The 24,558-nt window shown below is 41.8% G+C and overlaps 1 protein-coding gene across 1 annotated transcript in view; it reads right to left on the minus strand.

Moving 5' to 3' along the window:
* Positions 1-21,407, minus strand: part of LOC139755737 (uncharacterized) — a 58,412-nt gene extending 37,005 nt beyond the window's left edge. The window contains exons 1-2 of the mRNA XM_071674369.1: positions 21,206-21,407; positions 20,805-21,109 (exon numbers count right to left, since the gene is read on the minus strand). Coding sequence (XP_071530470.1) covers positions 20,805-21,109; positions 21,206-21,403 — 503 coding nt within the window. The 5' untranslated portion in view covers positions 21,404-21,407. The remainder of the gene's footprint in view (positions 1-20,804; positions 21,110-21,205) is intronic.
* Between the last annotated feature and the right edge of the window lie 3,151 nt (positions 21,408-24,558).

Here is a 24,558-nt window from a genome sequence, read left to right on the forward strand (position 1 = left end):
GGTGGGATGAAGAAGTAAGAGTATTAGTGAAAGAGAAGAGAAAGGCATTTGGAAGATTTTTGCAGAGAAATAATGCAAATGAGTGGGAAATGTATAAAAGAAAGAGGCAGGAGGTCAAGAGAAAGGTGCAAGAGGTGAAAAAGTGGGCAAATGAGAGTTGGGGTGAGAGAGTATCATTAGATTTTAGGGAGAATAAAAAGATGTTTTGGAAGGATGTAAATAAAGTGCGTAAGACAAGGAAACAAATGGGAACTTCAGTGAAAGGGGCAAATGGGGAGGTGGTAACAAGTAGTGGTGATGTGAGAAGGAGATGGAGTGAGTATTTGGAAGGTTTGTTAAATGTTTTTGATGATAGGGTGGCAGATATAGGGTGTTTTGGTCGAGGTGTTGTGCAAAGTGAGAGGGTTAAGGAAAATGATTTGGTAAACAGAGAAGAGTTATTAAAGCTTTAACGGAAGATGAAAGCCGACAAGGCAGCGGGTTTGGATAGTATTGCAGTGGAATTTATTGAAATAGGGGGTGACTGTATTGTTGACTGGTTGTTAAGGTTATTTAATGGATGTATGACTCATGGTGAGTTGCGTGAGGATTGGCGCAATGTTTGCATAGTGCCATTGTATAAAGGCAAAGGGGATAAGAGTGAGTGACCAATTTACAGAGGTATAAGTTAGTTGAGTATTCCTGGTAAAATATATGGGAGGGTATTGATTGAGAGGGTGAAGGCATCAGATTGGGGAAGAGCAGTGTGGTTTCAGAAGTGGTAGAGGATGTGTGGATCAGGTGTTTGCTTTGAAGAATGTATGTGAGAAATACTTAGAAAAGCAAATGGATTTGTATGTAGCATTTATGGATCTGGAGAAGGCATATGATAGAGTTGATAGAGATGCTTTCTGGAAGGTATTAAGAATATATTGTTTGGGAGGCAAGTTGTTAGAAGCAGTGAAAAGCTTTTATGGATAATGTAACGCATGTGTACGCGTAGGAAGAGAGGAAAGTGATTGGTTCTTAGTGAATGTAGGTTTGCGGCAGGGATGTGTGATGTCTCCATGGTTGTTTAATTTGTTTATGGATGGGGTTGTTAGGGAGGTGAATGCAAGAGTTTTGGAAAGAGGGGCAAGTATGCAGTCTGTTGGGGATGAGAGAGCTTGGGAAGTGAGTCAGTGGTTCGCTGATGATACAACGCTGGTGGCTGATTGATGTGAGAAACTGCAGAAGCTGGCAACTGAGTTCGGTAAAGTGTGTGAAAGAAGAAAGCTTGGTGTAATAGTGAATAAGAGCAAGGTTATAAGGTACAGTTGGGTTGAGGGTCAAGTCAATTCGGAGGTAAGTTTGAATGAAGAAAAACTGGAGTAAGTGAAGTGTTTTAGATATCTGGCAGCGGATGGAACCATGGAAGAGGAAGTGAATCATAGGGTGGGGGAAGGAGCGAAAATTCTGGGAGCCTTGAAGAATGTGTGGAAGTCGAGAACATTACCTCGGAAAGCAAAAATGGGTATGTTTGAAGGAATAGTGGTTCCAACAATGTTGTATAGTTGCGAAGCGTGGGCTATGGATAGAGTTGTTCGCAGGAGGGTGGATGTCCTGGAAATGAGATGTTTGAGGACGATATGTGGTGTGAGGGTGTTTGATCGAGTAAGTAACAATAGGGTAAGAGAGATGTGTGGTAATAAAAAGAGTGTGGGTGAGAGAGCAGAAGAGGGTGTTTTGAAATGGTTCAATAGGGTCTCCAACTTCACCTCGTTCCCTCTACCACTGACACATTTATCATCTTTGTCAGTTTTTCCTCACTCATTCTCCCCATATGAACACAAACCATTTCAACGCACCCTATTCTGCTCTCTCAAAACCACTCTTTTTTATTAAGACTCATCTATCTTACCCTTTCATTATTCATTGGATCGAACCACCTCACACCACATATTGTCCTCAAGCATCTCATTTCCAACATATTCACCATCCTCCGTATAATCCTATCTATAGCCCATGCCTCACAACCATATAAATTGTTGGAACTAATATTCCTTTAAGCATACCTATTTTTCTCACCGAAAAATCATTCTCGCCTTCCACACATTCTTAAACGCTCCGAGAACCTTGCCGCCTCCCCAACCCTGTAACTTAATTCCTCTTCCATGATTTCATCCGCTGCTGAATCCGCTCCCAGATATCTCAAACATTTCACTTCCTTCAGTTTTTCTCCAATTTAGCTGTCCCTCAAATATACTGAACCTAATAACCTTGCTCTTATTCACATTTACTCTCACTTTCCTTCTTGCAGACACTTCAAGAAACTCAGTCATCAACTTCTGCAGTTTCTCACTCGAATAAGCCATCACTGCTGTATCATCAGCGAACAACAACTGACTCACTTCCCAAGCCTTCTCATCCACAACAGACTGCAGACTTGTCCCTCTCTCCAAAACTCTTGCATTCACCTACCTAGCTACCCCATCCATAAACAAATTAAACAACCATGGAGATGTCACACACCCCTGCCGCAAGCTGACATTCACTGGGAACCAATGACTTTCCTCTCTTCGTACTCGTACACATGCCTTACATCCTTGGTAAAAAATTTTCACTGCTTCTAGCAACTTACGTACCACACCATATAATCTTAATACCTTCCGCAAAGCATCCCCATCAATCCTATCATATGCCCTCTCCAAATCCATAAATGCTACATACAAATCTATCTGTTTTTCTAAATATTTCTCATTTACATTCTTCAAAGGAAGCAACTGATCCACATATCCTGTACCACTTCTGAAACTACACTACTCTTCCCCAGTCTGATACTCTGTACATACCTTAACCCTCTTAATCAATACCCTCCTATATAATTTCCCAGAGGGCGCTATCTGATTCCGTATTAATTGATAGGCGTAAAAAGAGAGACTTTCTGATGTTGATATGCTGAGAGGGGCTGCTGGAGGGATGTCTGATCAGTACCTTGTGGAGGCAAAGGTGAAGATTTGTAGACGTTTTCGGAAAAGAAGAGAGAATGTTGGGGAGAAGGGAGTGGTGAGAGTAAGTGAATTTGGAAAGGAGACTTGTGTGAGGAGGTGCAAGGAGAGATTGATGCAAAATCGCTAAAAGGGAGAGCAAATGTCGTAAAGGGAGTGGAGGACGAATGGGATGTATTCAAGGAAGCAGCGATGGCTTGCGTGAAAGATGCTTGTGGTATGAGAAAGGTGGGAAGTGGGCAGATTAGAGAAGGTATCAAATAGTGGGATGAAGAAGTAAGATTGTTAGTGAAAGAGAAGAAAGAGGGGTTTGGACGATTTTTGCAGGGAAATAATGCAAATAATTGGGAGATGCATAAAAGAAAGCGGCAGGTGGCGAAGAGAAAGGTGCAAGAGGTGAAAAAGAGGGCAAATGAGAGTTGGGGTGAGAATATCATTAGATTTTACGGAGAATAAAAAGATGTTTTAGGAGGTAAATAAAGAGAACAAACGGGAACATCGGTGAAGGGGGCAAATGGGGACGTAATAACAAGAAGTGACGAAGTGAGAAGGGGATGGAGTGAGTATTTTGAAGTTTAGTTGAATATTTGATGATAGAGTGGCAGATATAGGGTGTTTTGGTCGGGTTGGCGTGCGAAGTGAGAGGGTCACGGAGAAGGGGGTGGTAAAACTAGAAGCAAAGTAAAAGCTTTGCGGAAGATGAAAGCCGGTGTGGTTCGATACTATTCCAGTGGAATGTATTGAAAAAGGGGGTGACTGTGGTGTTGATTGGTTGGTAAGGATATTCATTGTATGTATGGGTCATGGTAAATTGCCTGAGGATTGGCGGAATGCATGTATAGTGCCTTTGTAAAAAAGGCAATGGGGATGAAGGTGAGTGTTCAAATCACAGAGGCATAAGTTTGTCGAGTATTCCCGGTAAATTATATGGGCCGGTATTAATTGAGAGGGTAAAGGCATGTACAGCGCATCAGACTGGAGAAGAGTAGTGTGGTTTCAGAAATGGTAGCGGATGTGTGGATCAGCTGTATCTTTTGAGGAATGTATGTGAGAAATACTTAGAAAACAGATGGATTTGTATGTAGCATTTATTGATCTGGAGAGGGTATATGATAGGGTTGATAAGGATGCTTTGTGGAAGGTATTAAGAGTATATGGTGTAGGCTGTAGGATGCTAGAAGGAGTGAAAAGTTTTTACCAAGGATGTAAGGCATGTGTCCGAGTAAGAAGAGAGAAAAGTGATTGGTTCCCGGTGAATGTCAGTTTGCGGCAAGGGTGCATGATGTCTCCATGGTTGTTAAGTTTGCTTATGGTTGGGGTGGTTAGGGAGGAGAATGCAAGAGTTTTGGAGAGAATGGCAAGTATGCAGTCTGTTCTGAATGAGAGGGCTAGGGAAGTGAATCAGTTGTTGTTCGCTGATGATTCAACGGTGGTGGCTTATTCGGGTGAGATAGTGACTGAGTTTGGTAAATTGTGTGAAAAATGGAAACAGAGTAAATGTGAATTAGAGGATCGATATTAGGTTCAGTATAGTTGAGGGACAAGTTAATTTGGAGGTAAGTTTCATTGGAAAAAACCTGGAGGAAGTGAAGTGTTTTCGATATCTGGGAGTGGATATAGCATCGGATGGAACAATGGAAGCGGAATTGAGTCACAGGGTGGTGGAGGGGTTGATGGGCCTCGGAGCACTGAGGAATGTGTGGAAAGCTAGAACGTTATCTCGGCAAGCAAAAATGGGCATGTATAAAGAAATTGTAGTTCCAACAATTTCATATGGTTGCGAAGCATGGGTTGTGCGGAGGAGGGTGGATGAGTTGGAAATAAAATGTTTTAAGATGGTATGTGGTGTGAGGTGGTTGGATGGAGTAAGTAATGACAAGGTAAGAGAGATGTATGGTAATCGATTTGCTGAGAGAGCAGAGGAGGGTGTGTTGAAACGCTTTGCGCACATAAAGATAATAAGTGAGGAAAGATTGACAAAGAGGAAATATGTGTCAGAGGTGGAGAGAAGAAGGAAAAGCGGGAGAGCAAATTGGAGGTGGAAGGATGGAGTGAAAAGAATTTGAGCGATCGGGGCCTGAACATACGGGAGGAAGAAAGGCTTGCAAGGAATTGAGTGAGTTGGACCGATGTGGTTTACCGGGGTCGACGTGTTTTCAATGGATTGAACCAGGACATGTGAAGAGTCTGGGGTAATCAATGGAAAGGTCTGTACGGCCTGCATGTAGAAAGGGAGGTATGGTGTCGGTGTATTACATATGACATCTAGAGACTGAATGTGAACGACTATTACCTTTTTGTTTATTCCTGGTGCTACCTCGCTTAAGGGTTGCGGGGTGGGGGTGGTGATTTGAGGGGATGTTATTTCATGTGTGGCGGGTTAATGACGAGAGTGGATGAAGTCAGCAAGACAAAAAAGGCCACATTCATTCACGCTCACTCTCTAGCTATCATGTGTAATGCACCTAAACCACAGATTCCTTTCCTCATCTAGGCTTTCCATGGTTTACCCCAGACGCTTTACATGCCCTGGTTCAATCCATTCACAGCACGTCGACCAGGGCATACCACATCGTTCCAATTCGCTCCATTCCTTGCACGCCTTTCATCCTCCTGTATGTCCAGGCCTCGATCGCTCAGGGTCTTTTTCACTCCATCTGTCCACCTCCAATTTCGTCTCCCGTTTCTCCATCTTCCTTCCACCTCTGAGACATATGTCCACTTTGTCAATCTTTCCTCACTCATTCTCTCCATGTGACCAAACCATTTCAATACAACCTCTTCTGCTCCCTCAACCACACTCTTTGTATCATCACACCTCTCTCTTATCCTTTTCATTACTTACTTGATCGAATCACATCACACCACATACCATCTTAAAGCATTTTATTTCCAACTCATCCACCCTCCTCCGCACAACCCATGCTTCGCAACCATATGAAAGTAATCCTTAAACATTTCATTTTCAACACATCCACCCTCCTCCGCACAACCCTACCAATAGCGCATGCCCCGCAACCACATAACATTGTTGGAACCACTATTCCTTCAAACTTACCCATCATTTCGCTCCGAAATAACGTTCTCGCCTTCCACACGTTCTTCAACGCTCTCAGAACGTTTGCCCCCTCCCCCACCCTGTGATTCACTTCCGCTTCTGTAGTTTTATCCGCTGCCAAATCCACTGCCAGATATCTAAAACACTTCACTTCCTCCAGTTTTTCTGAATTCATACTTACCTCCCAATTAACTTCTCTATCAACACTACTGTACCTATTAGCCTTGCTCTTATCCACATATACTATCAGCTTTCTTCTTTCACACACGTTACCAAACTCAGTCACCAACTTCTGCAGTTTCTCACCCGAATCAGCCACCAGCGTTGTATCATTAGCGACAACAACTGATCTCACTTCCCAAGCCCTCTCATCCACAACAGATTGCATACTTGTTCCTCTCTCCAAAACTCTTGCTTTCACCTCCCTAACCACTCCATCCATAAATAAATTAAACAATCATGGAGACATGACGCACCCTTGTCGCAAACCGACATTCCCTGGGAACTAAGCACTTTCCTATCTTCCTACTCGTACACATGCCTTACATCCTTAGTAAAACTTTTCACTCCTTCTAGTAACATATCTCCCAAATTATATACTTTTAAAACCTCCCACAAAGCATCTCTATGAGCCCTATCATTTTCCAGACACGTAAATGCTACATACAAATTCATCTGTTTTTCTAATTATTTCTCACATACATCATTCAAAGTAAACACCTGATCAACACATCCTATACCACTTCTGAAACCACACTACTCTTCCCGAATCTCCTGCTATGTATATCTCTTTACTCTCTCAATCAATATCTTCCCATATAATTTCCCGGTAATACTCAACAAACTTATGCCAATGTAATCTGATCACTCACCTTTATCCCCTTAGACTTTGTACAATGGCACTATGTATGCCTTCCGCCAATCCTCAGGCACTTCACTATGATCCATACATGCAATGAATATCCTTACCAAGTAATCAACAACACAGTCACCCCCTTTTAAATAGATTCCACTGCAAAACCGTCTAAACACGCCGTCTTGCCGGCTTTCATGTTTCTCAAAGCTTTCACTACCTCTTCTCTGTTTATCATACCATTCTCCAAGACTCTATCACTTCTCACACCACCCAAACGAAAAAGCCCAATATCAGCCACTCTATGATAAAAAAAAACATTCAACAAGCCTTCAAAGTACTCAACGCATCTCTTTCTCACCTTATCATTACTTGTTATTACCTCCCCATTTGCCCCCTTCACCCATGTTCCCATTTGTTCACTTGTCTTACGCACTTTATTTACCTCCTTCCAAAACATCTTTTTATTCTCCCTAAAATTTAATGATACTCTCTCACCCAAACTCTTATTTGCCCTCTTATTCACCTCTTGCACCTTTCTCTTGACCTCCTGCCGGTTTCTTTTATACATCTCTCAGTTATTTGCACTTCTTCCCCGCAAAAATCGTCCAAAAGCCTCTCTCTTCTCTTTCACTAACAATATTACTTCTTCATCCCACAACTCCCTACCCTTTCTAACTGCGCACCTCCCACATTTCTTATGCCACGTGCATCTTTTGCGTAAGCCATTGATGCTTCCCTATATTCATCCCATTCCTCCCACCACTCCCCTTACCTCATTTAATCTTACCTTTTGCCATTCTGCACTCAATCTCTCCCTGTACTTCCTCACAGAAGTCTCCTTTCTGAGCTCAATTATTCTCACCAATTTCTTTTCCCAACATTCTCTGTTCTTTTCAGAAAACTTCTAGAAATCTTAACTTTCGCCTTCACAAGATAATGATCAGACATCCATTCAGCTGCCCCTCTCAGCGAATTAACATCTAAAAGTCTCTGTTTCACACGCCTATCAATTAACATGTAATCCAATAGCGCCCTCTGGCCATGCCTCCTACTCACATACGATTATCATTTATTTATATTTTATTCACTATACTTTGTCGCTGTCTCCCGCGTTAGCGAGGTTGAGCAAGGAAACATATGAAAGAATGGCCCAACCCACCCACATACTCATGTATATACATACACGTCCACACACGCACATATACATATCTATACATTTCAACGTATACTTATATGTATATACATACACATACATATACGCATATACACATGTACATGATTCATACTTGCTGCCTTATTCATTTCCGTCGCCACCCCGCCACACATGAAATGACATCCCCACCCCCCGCACGCGCGCGAGGTAGCGCTAGGAAATGACAACAAAGGCCACATTCGTTCACACTCAGTCTCTAGCTGTAATGTATAATGCACCGAAACCACATCTCCCTTTCCACATCCAGGCCCCACAAAACTTTCCATGGTTTACCCCAGACGCTTCACATGCCTTGATTCAATTCAGTGACAACACGTCGACCATAGCATACCATATCGTTCCATTTCACTATTCCTTGCACACCTTTCACCCTCTTTCATGTTCAGGCTCCGATGGCTCAAAGTCTTTTTCACTCCATCTTTCCACCTCCAATTAGGTCTCCTACTTCTCCTCGTTCCCTCCACCTCTGACACATATATCCTCTTGGTCAATCTTTCCTCACTCATTCTCTCCATGTGACCAAACCATTTCAATAAATCTCTTCTGCTCTCTCACCCACACTCTTTTTATTTCCACACATCTTTCTTACCATTTCATTACTTACTCGATCAAACTACCTCACACGATATGTTATCCTCAAACATTTCATCTCCAACAAATCCACTCTCCTCCGCACAATCCCATCTATAGTCCACGCCTCGCAACCATATAACATAGTTGGAACCCCTATTCCTTCAAACATACCCATTTTTGCTTTCCGAGATAATGTTCTCACCTTCTGCACATTTTTCAACGCCCCCAGCACCTTCGCCCGCTCCCCCACCCTGTGACTCACTTCCGCTTCCATGGTTCCATCCGCTGCCAAATACACTCCCAGATATATATAACACTACACTTCCTCCAGTTTTTCTCCATTCAAACTCACCTCCTAATTGACTTGTCCATTAACACTACTGTACCTAATATCCTTGCTCTTATTCACATTTAGTCTCAGCTTTCTTCTTTCACACACTTTACGAAACTCAGTCACAAGCTTCTGCAGTTTCTCACCCGAACCAACCACCACCGCTGTATCATCAGCGAACAACAACTGACTCACTTCCCAAGCTCTCTCATCCACAACAAACTGCATACTTGCCCCTCTCTCCAGAACTCTTGCATTTACCTCCTCAACAACCCTATCCATAAACAGATTAAACAACCATGGAGACATAACGTACCCCTGCCGTAAACCGACATTCACTGAGAACCAATCACTTTCCTCGCTTACTACTCGCACACATGCCTTACATCCTCGATAAAAGCTTTTAAGTGCTTCTAGCAACTTGCCTCCCACACCATATCCTATTAATACCTTCCACAGAACATCTCTATCAACTCTGTCATGTCTTCTCCAGATACATAAATGCTACATAGAAATTCTTTGCTTTTCTAGTTATTTCAATGCATGCATTCCGCCAATCCTCAGGCATTTCACCATGAGCCATGCATTCAATGAATATCCTCACCAACCAGTCAACAACACAGTCACCCCATTTTTTGATAAATTCCATAGTAATACCATCTTAACCCGCCGCCTTGCTGGCTTCGATCTTTCGCAAAGCTTTCACTACCTCTTCTCTGTTTACCAAATCATTCTCCCTGAACCTCTCACTTCGCACACCACCTTGACCAAAACACCCTATATTTGACACTCTATCATCAAACACACTTAGCAAACCTTCAAAATACTCACTTCAATCTCCTTTTCACATCACCACTACTTGTTATTACCTCCCCTTTAGACCCCACCACCGATGTTCCCATTTGTTCTTTTGTCTTACGCACCTTATCTACCTCCTTCCAAAACATCTTTTCATTCTCCCTAAATCTTATGATACTCTCTCACCCCAACTCTCACTTGCCCTTTTTTCACCTCTTGCACCTTTCTCTTGACCTCCTGCCTCATTCTTTTATAATTCTCCCAGTCATCTGCACTATTTCCCCGCAGATATCGTCCAAATGCCTCCCTATTGTCTTTCACTAATAATCTTACTTCTTTATCCCACCACTCACTACCCTTCCTAATCTGCCCAACTCCCACGCTTCTCATGCCACATGCATCTTTTACGCAAGCCTTCACTGCTTCCCTAAAGACATTGCATTCCTCCCCCACTCCCCTTACGTCCTTTGCTCTCACCTTCTTCCATTCTGCACTCAGTGTCTCCTGGTACTTCCTCACACAAGTCTCCATTCTAAGCTCACTCTTTCTAACCACTCTCTTCACCCCAACATTATCTCTCCTTTCCTGAAAACCTCTACAAATCTTGGCCTTCGCCTCCACAAGATAATGATCAGATATCCTTCCAGTTTTACCTCTCAGCACATTAACATCCAAAAAGTCTCTCTTTCACGCACCTATCAATTAACACGTAATCCAATGACGCTCTCTTGCCATCTCTCCTTCTTTCATACGTAAACGAGGTATTCCCAATCACCAGTCCTTTTCCGCCCACAAATTTATAAGCTCTTCACCATTTACATTTACAACACTGAACATTACATGTAAACCAGTTATTCCCTCAAGAGCCACATTACTCACCTTTGCATTCAAATCACCGATCACTATAATCCGGTCTCGTGCATCAAAACTGCTAAAACACTTACTCAGTTGCTCCTAAAACACTTGCCTCTCATCATCCTTCTTTTCATGCCCACGTGCATAGGCCTCAATAATCACCCATCTCTCTCCATCCACTTTCAGTTTTACCCATATCAATCTAGAGTTTACTTTCTTACACTCTATCACATACTCCCACAACTCCTGTTTTAGGAGTAGTGCTACTCCTTAATCCTTTGCTCTTGTCCTCTCACCAACCCCTAACTTAACTCCCAAAACATTTCTAAACCACGCTTTCCTTTTACCCTTGAGGTTCGTTTCACTGAGAGCCAAAACATCCAGGATTCTTTCCTCAAACATACTACCTATCTCTCTTTTTTTCTAATTTTGGTTACATCCACACACATTTAGACACCCCAATCTGAGCATTCGAGGAGGATGAGCATTTCCCGTATGACTCCTTCTTCTGCTTCCCCTTTAAGAAAGTTGAAATACAAGTAGGGGAGGGTTTCTAGCCCCCGCTCCCGTCTCCTTTAGTCGCCTTTTACGACCCGCGTTGGAATGCGTGGAAGTGTAAATTTCTCTTGATATTCCCAATCACCAGTCCTTTTTTCGGCACACAACCCCACAAGCTCTTCACCATTTCCATTTGCAACACTGAACACCCCATGCACACCAATTATTCCCTCAACTGCCACATTACTCACCTTTGCATTCAAATCACCCATCAGTATACCCCGGTCTAATGCATCAAAACTACTAACACACTCTCTCAGCTGCTCCCAAAGCACTTGCCTCTCATTATCTTTCTTCTCGTAACCAGGTGCATATGCACCAATGTCAGAGCAGTTATCTGGATGCAAATCTTAGCCTGAAGTGTTTTCTTTGTCACTTCAGAATTTGAAGTGACAAAGAAAACACTTCTCGTCTACCCACCCGAGGAATAGGACGCCACATTCCTCATTTGTACTATAGAAATGATCTCATGAAACTATTTTTCAACTTTCTTCCTGCGTTGCCTTTGGCCAATCTAATATTCTGGAAGGAGGCATACCTGAATGTGATTTCCAGAAGCATCTCCACACTGGGAACAGTTTCTCATAGTTTTATTGTGTGTTGCCATGATGGAGTTTAGCAACATTTAGTTTTCTTCTAGTCTTGCCTCAAGTCTCCTCTTCTTGCTGACCTTCTGCTCTCTCTCTCTCTCTCTCTCTCTCTCTCTCTCTCTCTCTCTCTCTCTCTCTCTCTCTCTCTCTCTCTCTCTCTCTCTCTCTCTCTCTCTCTCTCTCTCTCTCTTTATCTCCTGTTTCTTTAGTTTTCTGTGCTGTACTTACTATTTTCGTGTTGGCCTACTTTTCATGTCACCCTCTGTAACATCCTACCTTCTTGATCTGACTCATACCAACCTTCCAGTTGGCCTTCTCTGGGTTTATCCACAATCTTTCTCTTTTTTTCGTTGCTCTGTGCATGCATCTTGGTTCAAAATATCAAATAAAGATATTTTTTTGTCATTAAGCCCTAATACGTATTTGTTATTAATTTTTTCATTGTTATCTTTGCCTCTTGTTGACTTTTCACTTTCTTTCTCAACTGGCGAAAAAGCCTGTCACACCGTCCTAGCTGAATGTTAGTATATCATTCATGTTCTCTCTTTTCCTTTTGATACACTGAATCTTATTTTTCTTACTCATTCCACCTCCATTTTTCATTTCTTTATTATGCAAAACACGTGTTTACATTCGTATTCATAATTTTTCTTCAGGTTTTGCATTTCGTAGCGGAGCTGCTAATGCTAGCGGCTAACTGTCTTATGCATAATTCAGGGGTAAGTAAAGAGTGACGACGAGTGGAATATTTTGACACTGGGAAGATAACACAAGTTCATGAAGGTGGGAAGATTAGAGATCACGTCTCTCAGGTGGAACCATAGCAAATCCTCTCGTTACATGAACTGGTGCTGGACTCTCAGACATTAACGTACAACGCGTCAACGCTAGCTTTTCGAACTTATGATAATGCTTGGGCCAGTACAGACAGGCTAGCCAGTGAGATCAGACAACGATAGTCCAACACCTGGTCCTTTATGTCAAAAGATCAATGTATAGGACACTGTATGATATGGAAGGAAACCTTGACATGGGAAGTAGGATTATGAGAAATAATGGGAGAGGAGACCAAGGGTTGGGACAGTGAGCAGTATGGGGTATAATGAGGTGAAGTCCAGGGTTAAGAAGAGCAAGATATGGCGGAAGTTGAGCGAGAGGGAGATGGCTAGAACTGTGGACCGTGAGATTTGAAGGTTACTGCTGGAGAGAATCCTAGGGCCATGGAAAGTAAGACGTAAGGGTCGTGGTGAGAAATGAGGCTTGGACTGGGGAGAGTAAGACCATTAGGTTGTAGTGGGAGAGCTAGCCGGAGACTTACGAGTTGTGCTGAGGAAGAAGACCAAGACGGAAAGGTTAAGACAAGAAAGCACTTCTAAGGGAAGACTCCAGGGATGAGATGAGTGAAACACAGAGCGGCACAGTGAGGGAGGGCTATGGACAAGGGTAGGGAGGGTAAGATACAGCAGATGCGTTTAGATGGGTATAAGCGTGGTATGAGTAGACAGAGAAATGTGAAGTTGTCATGGATAGGTGTAGAGTCATGGAAAGTGAGACGGTTCCTTGAGGTGAGGATGATGATTAGTGTTAGAAAGAATTAGGTACATAAGGTGGGTAAGACAAGCACGAGCCAGAGACTTGCTGGGTGTGGAGATGGAGAAAGGAGACAGAACTACAGAAGACAAACGGGTAGAGATGTAGTTGAAATAGGAGGAGGCCAGGAACAGGGAAGCTAAAGCTTACAGGGAGGAAAGAGTGAGGGAAGAGTGGGTCAGGAGTGAGTAGTGTTTATGGTGTGGTGAGGGAAGAGGCCAAAGATTGAAAAATGGAAAAATATATAATATGGTTATAGAAGAATCCAGGGGTGGGTAGAATGAAACATACATGTGCAGAAAGAGAGGTGAGTCGCCTAGTTGGAGGGAGAGAGATCTTTAAGGTCAATAATCTATGACCAAATATTTGTCCATCAAAGTTATCCTTGGGAATCTTTGGCAAGTACTTACCCCTCAAAATGGAAAACAATTAATAGCATTGAAGCACTTACAGCTGTTTACAAACATAAGAAAATGCTATTCTGCGATATAGTATCAATTAATCATACCAGACTCTCCACCAAAGAAACCTAGATTATGATAAAGTTAATAAAGGCTACAAATCTCTTTAATCCTCTGTATGTATAAATATTGTATAGGAGATTCCATAGATGAACAGATTCTGTAAACGCGAGCATACTTATCAAATTATAGCTCAGTTCCTTATTCTGGAGTATATTCTACTGTTGGAGGTGGACCCACGAAGAATTGAAATATCTTGTGGAATTCTTAATTTCAGCGTCATGTGCAACGACTATCTATTGTTAGCTGTGCCTTCTATCTATTGTTAGCTCTGCCCTTTATCTATTGTTAGCTCTGCTTTTTATCTATTGTTGGTTCTGCCTTTTCCCTGCTTACATATACAAATATTTATGGTAGTACCAACGCAATAGTATATCAACGATATTACCTGTTGTATTCATTCCAATAAACAAGCACATGTTACTTAGATATTCACACGTAAAAGCTAGGTTGGTCTGGTTTATATGTTCTTTGTGGGAGCAGAAGTAAGTACTAATCAGTATTCATGACATAGAACAATGTGAGATAACATAACATTATCATCTTCCAAATAAATGTAGCCACATATTTATCATCATATGCACTTGTTGCCTGGTTGTCACAGTCATAGAGGATCGTGTCACACAGAGAAGCTGACTGGGGAAGAGCAACGTTGTTTTAGGAAAAGGTAGAATATCAATTGGTGTATCTGAGTCCATTTGCCAATCAGAAACATTCTGGCAATTCATATCCCGCGGGACAATTACAAGCTGGTAGATCCATCACGAAATCTAGTTGTGACTGACCCTCCATCCAGAGTACTACCAGCTGTTCAGTCTCTCCTTTTTCCAATATTTGTTATATATCCTTGTGTCCTGACCCAGACACCCTACCCATATTACAGTCTGGTAGATTGTGCATACAACATGCTTCGTCATGGTCCCTCCTTGATTGTAGTTGTTGACTCTCTATGTCACCTTTTTTGCACGAAAGAAAAAAAAATGGAAAGTCAGGTCAGTGACTTGTATAGAAAAATCTTTTTGTAGCATATGAAGTGTATGTGAATATCTATACCTTGTCCATGAGGTCTGAGAGAGATCCCATTCCTGGTCTAACGCCATGAATGTTTCCTACGCTTCGTGTTTTCTTGTTCAAGATTGTCAGAGGATTTGTCTTCCTTTGCCTGCATATCTACTAGGATCATTGCATTCACTGTAAGCGCTCATTTCAGCAACGACCATACAGATGTCTCTGTCGACAGTGTCCATTATTCCCCTAACTTCAAATATCCCTTGCGCAAGTATTAAGATTTTTTTTGAACAGTTACTCTCATGGAATGCCATGTACGTGTTGGATATCTTAATGTCTTTTTGTATGACCACAACTGCTTGGTAGTCTTCTCCAGGAGCATGTGATGTATGCAGCAGTAGAGGCTCACATGCATCTTTTTTTTTTCTTACTCGGGAAAGCAGACACTTCCTTACTAAGATGTGATTTTGTAGCACTTAACTGTAGCACCTACTCATGTAGCTTCTTTGTATACTGTGCCTTTTTTCAGTCACTGAGCAGGATAGTGATTAGACCATTTTGTTATCAACACGACTCATAGATTTCTTCCATATTTTTACAGTCTGTTTGGCCATGATACACCGTAGCTCCTCCTCAGGCTCTTGCCCTGTTATTGACCTTTCACTGTACTGAAAGGGTTCTTCTATTAAGCATCAAACACAGGCCCTGACCTCCTCCCACGGCAGTTGCAGAATCTTCTTGTAGCTTCTTTGCTTCTGTAACATTCTTCAAGAGAGAAACAGTTAAGTTGCTTTACTTGTTTTTTCTCTGTAACCCATCAGGTGTTGATGCTAATGACTGCTAAGGTTCTAGGACGCTGAAAAGAATATCCATCATCCGGAAGCTTGCAAAATTTTGTCACTACAGGTGATACGATATAACAGTGACCTGTCTGGTTTCCAAATGTTTTTCTTCACACTGATCATCACTGACTTTCTTCTGCTCCTTCATTTTCAATGAGTCATGAAATATCTCAGGTATTTTCCCCCCTAGTATCTAATTTCTTGAAGGTGTTATAACTTTGCTTCTCAAAGTAAGATATCTTCACCAACAGCAATGTACTAAGAACCTACCTTTACAGTAGAGATGCTAATGAGATCCTGATTGTCAGCAAATGAGTCTACCCACTATTTTATTTAGATGAGATGGCGTAGGTAGTAAACCCTCCAGAAAAATAAACACAGAAGCTCCAAGCTAACGACTTTATTTCGAATCGTTTTCAAAGATACAGAGTCAACATGAATGAGAGAATTTATACATAACCAGACTTCACCACAGCTGAGGAAACAAGGAACAATTGATCTGTAAAAATGAAAATGTTGACCAGAACGGTCAAGTGACCCGTCCTTCTAACCGGCAAACGACGTCATGTCAGCTACTACTTTCTTAATTTTGTCACATTTCAACCGAGATTTCAGTGAGATATTAATAGATTCATACATTTCTTCATTTATGCATAAGGTGCTGTTATTTTTCCTAAAGGAGGATTCGACAATAAGTCTTCCTGAAAGAAACACACAAAGATAAATTACATCTGACTCCACCTTGTTTACTGGATACGAATAATCTTCAGTTTTTGAATGTTGCGTTTGATTTCGAGGTTGTCCTTATAAAATATTCACGCTGTTTAATGCTCTTCTCTAAATATTCACTCCTTTGACCAATATGCACCTAACTGTAGACTACATAAAACATAGTAGACATCAGATTGTTCATTAGATGATGGGCTGTACTTTCTTGATCATTTCCGCGTGGTGTCTTTATGTCTGAAAACAATATCAATATTGCGTTGTTTCAAAATACTCGCAAGAGGCTGAAAATTACTTATGACTGGGTAAAATCAAAATATTTTTGTGAATTCATTTTCCTTCTAATTACACTAGTAAGTCCTACTTGCATCTTGTATTCATTTTTCATCAATATTCTCAGAATAACTACGTCTTCTTGCAATATCATAGATATGATAGATTTATTTAAGAATTCAGGGTTCCAAATTCTTAAACTTCTAAGAAACACTCACGAAAAGTAGAAATTTTGAATGAATCGTGATGATTCAAGACATGATAAACCAATGCATCGATTCAGGTAGGTTTTCTACAAACTTTCAACCAGTCTGATCTTACTGTCAGTGTGTAAGACAAGAGCAATATATAAATGACTTCTTCCAAGATCTTGAAGGTTACGGAGGGGAATAAGTTATCAAGTTTTCTGAAAATCTCTTAGGATCCTCACTAGGAGGACATAGACATAGAACATCATCTACACATATGTATCATGGTAAACTGAAGGCACTAATTTGTCCAAGACCAATCGCACGTTTACCAAATGGCGTCCTAGCTAGACTCTTCGTTGTATATCAACTGACTGTTATATTTCTCTCTTGTGTCACTCCTGATGATGTGATTATTACACGAAAGTGCACTTGAGAACTTCTCGTGTTTCATTTTCCCCGTGGACTCATATGAATATATATATATATATATATATATATATATATATATATATATATATATATATATATATATATATATATATATATATATATATATATATATATTCACTTATTTCATTTATTTTGCTTTGTCGCTGTCTCCCGCTTTAGCGAGGTAGCGCAAGGAAACAGACGAAAGAATGGCCAAAACCTCCCCCATACACATGTATATACATACACGTCCACACACGCAAATATACATACCTATACATCTCAATGTACACATATTTATACACACAAAGACGTATACATATATACACATGTACATAATTCATACTCTCTGCCTTTATTCATTCCCATCGCCACCCCGCCACACACGGAATAACAACCCCCTTCCCCCTCATGTGTGCGAGGTAGCGCTAGGAAAACTTAACAAAGGGCACATTCGTTCACACTCATTCTCTAGCTGTCATGTAATAATGCACCGAAACCACAGCTCCCTTTCCACATCCAGGCCTTACACAACTTTCCATGGTTTACCCCAGACGCTTCATATGCCCTGGTTCAATCCATTAAGAGCACGTCGACCCCGGTATACCACATCGTTCCAATTCACTCTATTCCTTGCACGCCTTTCACCCTCCTGCACGTTCAGGCTCCGATCACTCAAAATCTTTTTCACTCCATCTTTCCACCTGTAATTTGGTCTCCCACTTCTCCTCGTTCCCTCCACCTCTGATTCATATATCCTCTTGGTCAATCTTTCCTCACTCATTCTCTCCATGTGACCAAACCATTCAAAATCCTCAGGCACCTCACCATGAATCATACATACATTAAATAACCTGACCAACCAGTGAACATTAGAGTCACCCCTCTTTTTTAATGAATTCCACTGCAATACCACCCAAACCTGCTGCCTTGCCGGCTTTCATCTTCCGCAAAGCTTTTACTACCTCTTCTCTGTTTACCAAATCATTTTCCCTAACCCTCTCACTTTGCACACCACCTCGACCAAAACACCCTATATCTGCCACTCTATCATCAAACACATTCAACAAACCTTCAAATTACTCACTCCATCTCCTTCTCACATAACCACAACTTGTTATCACCTACCCATTAGCCCATCTTCACTGAAGTTCCCATTTGTTCCCTTGTCTTACGCACTTTATTTACCTCCTTCCAAAACATCTGTTTATTCTCCCTAAAATTTAATGATACTCTCTCACCCCAATTTTCATTTGCCCTATTTTTCACCTCTTGCACCTTTCTCTTGACGCCCTGCTTCTTTCTTTTATACATCTCCTACTCATTTGCATTTTTCCCAGCAAAATCGTCCAAATGCCTCTCCCTTCTCTTTCACTAATAATCTTACTTCTTCATCCCACCACTCACTACCCTTTCTAATCAACCCACCTCCCACGCTTCTCATGCCACAAGCATCTTTTGTGCAAACCATCACTGCTTCCCTAAATACATCCCATTCCTCCCCCACTCCCCTTACGTCCTTTGTTCTCACCTTTTTCCATTCTGTACTCAGTCTCTCCTGGAACTTCCTCACACAAGTCTCCTGACCAAGCTCACTTACTCTCACCACTCTTTTCACCCCAACATTCTCTCTTCTTTTCTGAAAACCCCTCGAAATCTTCACCTTCGCCTCCACAATACATACATACATATATATATATATATATATATATATATATATATATATATATATATATATATATATATATATATATATGTAGATGCTCTGTGGAAGGTATTAAGAATATATGGTGTGGGAGGCAAGTTGTTAGAAGCAGTGAAAAGTTTTTATCGAGGATGTAAGGCATGTGTACACACAGCAAAAAAACTATCGCGCTTTTTTTGTACGAAACAAAATGACGCACCAGACGTGGAATAATGGAACAGTCAACATTTTCCTGTGAGATGGTGGTAGCCCTGATGTCCCTGCCTGTGGGTGTCCTCACCTATCTAATGGCAACGATATATCCTTCCGTATGTAGTACAGTAGATGGGATACGTAAATTGAGCATGTAAATGTAATATTCTGCACAGTAAGGCATATTGCAGTAATCATTATCTCTTGCAAAGTGTCAAATTCGTGGTGTAAAATGATATACTACATGGTAACTACGACACCCTGCTTCATACCGGCGGTGATTCATCTATCTGCTGGTTTAGATTAATCAGCAACCTCACGTAATATGTAGTATCACCTGTGTGACTGATAACAGTATGTCACAAACCTGACACCACATCATAGTATTTAGTAAACCAACATGAAAAGTAATGACTCTTTTCATGGATCTGCATTAGTTAACTTCCCTTTAACAGTGAAAATCAGATTTCTATATAACATGACCATAGACATATTGTTGGAGGTTAAGAAAGTAACCTTTGACTGTAAATTTTATTATTTCACTACTTGGTATAACCTCCTCCCGTTGCCAACACTTCATTGAGCCTTCGAGGCATGGATGCCACTAACGTCTGCGTTAAGTTCCTACCAGAAGGGCTTCGTAGATGTTCCCATGCTTGTAAAGCATCATTTACGACTGTAGCACGACATCGATGTTGTCGGTCAGGCATGCCTTTCTGCATGGCCGCCCATACGTGCTCTATCGGGTTGAGATCAGGCGATTTTGCAGGATGTGGCAACACTGTTATACGTGGATGGCGAGCATGCCACGCCATTACAACCCTAGATGTGTGAACTGGGCTGTTATCTTGGACGAGGTAAAATGGCTCCGGCTCTGGAAACAGCATAGCCCCCACTGAAGGTAGCAGGACCTCCTCCAGTATCTCAACGTATCTAGGTCCGGTCAACTGGCCCGACATCCACCAACTCACCGACACCAGCACCATGGATGGATCCAACCAAATAGTCCTGCACTGACGCGCGCGCCCACTCCTCCTGCTACCCACCACATGTTGTGTCTCGTATCTGGTTATATAAAATGTATAAAATTACATAAGACACACGTGTGTCTTAATCATATTAGTGCAACTGTTGCTGCAATATAGATTAAGATAATAACTAAGTAAATTAAGAAATATTACCTAACTTAATATATAATAATTATTTATTATGATATCACATCGTAAATGGAGATTATTGCTACAGTATTTACATATGCCGTATAAAGTGATCATGATCACTGTTATTCACTTCAAAAATAATGAGTGTGCATAACTCAAATGTAATACTGCAGCACAACAGGACGTTTCAAGCAGCAAACCACTGTGGTGGCCGTGGCACCCTGGTTTCAAAGCACTTCCGGAACGGTTGTTCATGTTGGCCTCACCATAAATTGTCATTATAAAATGGAAAATATGTTATATAGCATAACCTCTGTGTGTGTGTGTGTGTGTGTGTGTGTGTGTGTGACAGACAGAGAAAGAGCTAACCTGGTGTTAGGATGCCGCCAAACATGTTTGTTTGCAGGGGGACCATCGCTGCAGAAGGTTTTTTCATCACAAAAGATGACGTTCTCCCAAAACTGATGTGGCTTGTCCGCATACTCCAACGCATACTCCACCCTGCTCTCCATGTTTGCCTCACTTAACACAGGTTTTGTTGCTGGTATGCGACCACGTAGCCCCTCAGAGTGATGTCTGTTTCGGACAGTTTGAGGCGTGCACTGCAGACCAAGAGTATCCCGAATGTTGCTAGCGGGCGTGAAGTGAGCAGCAGCAATGACAGCTGCTATGGCCTAGGGAAAGGATGACATATTGCAAATATAACATGTGATGTGCTTGTTTACATAACATCAAGTGGTCCAGTATACCTATATATGCAACATCATTACCTGATCATCTTCCGGGGTTGTGCAACGTGGGCGCCCACGCCGATGCCTGTTGTCTGTGTTGCCCAACTCTGCCTGTCGGCGAATCCATCGTGCTACGGTTGACCGGTGAATACCAAGACGTCTCCCAATTTCAGAGTCGCTGTAGCCCTCATTATGAAGCTGTAGAATAGCTTGACGTGTCGCTTGTGAGGTCTTCATAGTAAAATTAGATATACCACAAAAACAACCTTTCGACATTGGCTCGCAGTGAACTATACCCGCGCTGTTTCATTGTTTCAAAAATATATCGCATGTCTCATTACATTTCCTGCATGGACACGAAATGGCGGTGTAAGATAACCTTTATGGACTGCCACGAACCCATATGTGCTATAGAATAATACAATATCAATAGTAAAACATATTCTTCCCAAATTGCACCTATACAATATGAAACTATTGTGTTTACCTCGCATCACATTGAGGTATGCTGCAGCTACCACATGCGGGGGTTGCCGCATATAGCTGTGCGTCTCACAGCTATATTACACACACCAATTCAAAAGTAGGGGTTCGTACTGCCTTGTATGATGTAATTTTATTGTTAATAATATAATGCCGCTCTTGTGACACGTAACTTACATGGGTCTAGCATAGGACTCTGGAAACCTGTGGCTTCCAGGCACGTATACCAACCCTACCGGCATGGTACAACAGGTAGGTCAGTGATCATTACAGACGTCTTCAAACCCCCTCTGCGCGATAGTTTTTTTGTTGTGTGTACGTGTAGGAAGAGAGGAAAGTGATTGGTTCTCAGTGAATGTAGGTTTGCGGCAGGGGTGTGTGATGTCTCCATGGTTGTTTGATTTGTTTATGGATGGGGTTGTTAGGGAGGTGAATGCAAGAGTTTTGGAAAGAGGGGCAAGTATGAAGTCTGTTGGGGATGAGAGAGCTTGGGAAGTGAGTCAGTTGTTGTTCGCTGATGATACAGCGCTGGTGGCTGATTCATGTGAGAAACTGCAGAAGCTGGTGACTGAGTTTGGTAAAGTGTGTGAAAGAAGAAAGTTAAGAGTAAATGTGAATAAGAGCAAGGTTATTAGGTACAGTAGGGTTGAGGGTCAAGTCAATTGGGAGGTAAGTTTGAATGGAGAAAAACTGGAGGAATTAAAGTGTTTTAGATATCTGGGAGTGGATCTGGCAGCGGATGGAACCATGGAAGCGGAAGTGGATCATAGGGTGGGGGAGGGGGCGAAAATTCTGGGAGCCTTGAAGAATGTGTGGAAGTCGAGAACATTATCTCGGAAAGCAAAAATGGGTATGTTTGAAGGAATAGTGGTTCCAACAATGTTGTATGGTTGCGAGGCGTGGGCTATGGATAGAGTTGTGCCCAGGAGGATGAATGTGCTGGAAATGAGATGTTTGAGGACAATGTGTGGTGTGAGGTGGTTTGATCGAGTAAGTAACGTAAGGGTAAGAGAGATGTGTGGAAATAAAAAGAGCGTGGTTGAGAGAGCAGAAGAAGGTGTTTTGAAATGGTTTGGGCACATGGAGAGAATAAGTGAGGAAAGATTGACCAATAGGATATATGTGTCGGAGGTGGAGGGAACGAGAAGTGGGAGACCAAATTGGAGGTGGAAAGATGGAGTGAAAAAGATTTTGTGTGATCGGGGCCTGAACATGCAGGGGTGAAAGGAGGGCAAGGAATAGAGTGAATTGGATCGATGTGGTATACCGGGGTTGACGTGCTGTCAGTGGATTGAATCAGGGCATGTGAAGCGTCTGGGGTGAACCATGGAAAGGTGTGTAGGTATGTATATTTGCGTGTGTGGACGTATGTATATACATGTGTATGGGGGTGGGTTGGGCCATTTCTTTCGTCTGTTTCCTTGCGCTACCTCGCCAACGCGGGAGACAGCGACAAAGAAAAAAAAAAAAAATATATATATATATATATATATATATATATATATATATATATATATATATATATATATATATATATATTATTATTATTACTATTATTATTATCATTATTATTATCATTTTGCTTTGTCGCTGTCTCCCGCGTTTGCGAGGTAGCGCAAGGAAACAGACGAAAGAAATGGCCCAACCCACCCCTATACACATGTATATACAAACACGTCCACACACGCAAATATATATACCTATACATCTCAACGTATTTTAACTGTATTTTAACTTTCTGAAAGGGGAAACAGAGAAGGAGTCACGCGGGGAGAGCTCATTCTCCTCGAAGGCTCACATTGGGGTGTTTAAATGTGTGTGGATGTAACCAAGATGAGAAAAAAGGAGAGATAGTTAGTATGTTTGTGGAAAGAAACCTGTATATTCTGGCTCTGAGCGAAACGAAGCTCAAGGGTAAAGGGGAAGACTGGTTTCGGAATGTCTTGGGTGTAAAGTCAAGGGTTTCTGAGAGGACAAGAGCAAGAGAAAGAGTAGCACTACTTCTGAAACAGGAGTTGTGGGAGTATGTGATACAGTGCAAGAAAGTAAACTCTAGATTGAAATGGCTAAAACTGGAAGTGGATGGAGAAAGATGGGTGATTATTGGTACATATGCACCTGGGCATGAGAAGTAAGATCATAAGAGGCAAGTGTTTTCGGAGCAGCTGAGTGAGTGTGGTGGTAGATTTGATGCACGACACCGGGTTAAAGTGATGGGTGATTTGAATGCAAAGATGAGTAATGTGGAGGTAGAGGGAATAATTGGTGTACATGGGGTGCTCAGTGTTGTAAATGGAATTGGTGAAGAGCTTGTAGATTTATGTGCTGAAAAAGAACTGCTGATTGGGAATACCTGGTTTAAAAAGAGAGATATGCATAAGTATACGTATGTAAGTAGGAGAGATGGCCAGAGAGCGATATTGGATTACGTGTTAATTGATAGGCGCGCGAAAGAGAGACTTTTGGATATAAATATGCTGAGAGTTGCAACTGGAAGGATGTCTGATCATTATCTTGTGGAGGCGAAGGTGAAGATTTGTAGAGGTTTTCAGAAAGGAAGAGTGAATGTTGGGGTGAAGAGAGTGGTGAGAGTAAGTTAGCTTTGGAAGGAGACTTGTGTGAGGAAGTACCAGGAGAGACTGAGTACAGAATCGAAAAAGGTGAGAGCAAAGGAGGTAAGGGGAGAGGGGGAGGAATAGAATGTATTTACGGAAGCAGTGGTGGCTTGCGCAAAAGATGCTTGAGGCGTGATAAGCGTGTGAGGTCGGCAGATTAGAAAGGGTCGTGAGTGGTGGGATGAAGAAGTAAGATTATTAGAGAAAGAGAAGAGAGAGGCATTTGTATGATTTTTGCAAGGAAATAATGCAAATGAGTAGGAGATGTATAAAAGAAAGAGACAGGAGCTCAAG

Source organism: Panulirus ornatus, chromosome 20, assembly GCF_036320965.1.
Source record: "Panulirus ornatus isolate Po-2019 chromosome 20, ASM3632096v1, whole genome shotgun sequence".
Lineage (NCBI taxonomy): Eukaryota > Metazoa > Arthropoda > Malacostraca > Decapoda > Palinuridae > Panulirus > Panulirus ornatus.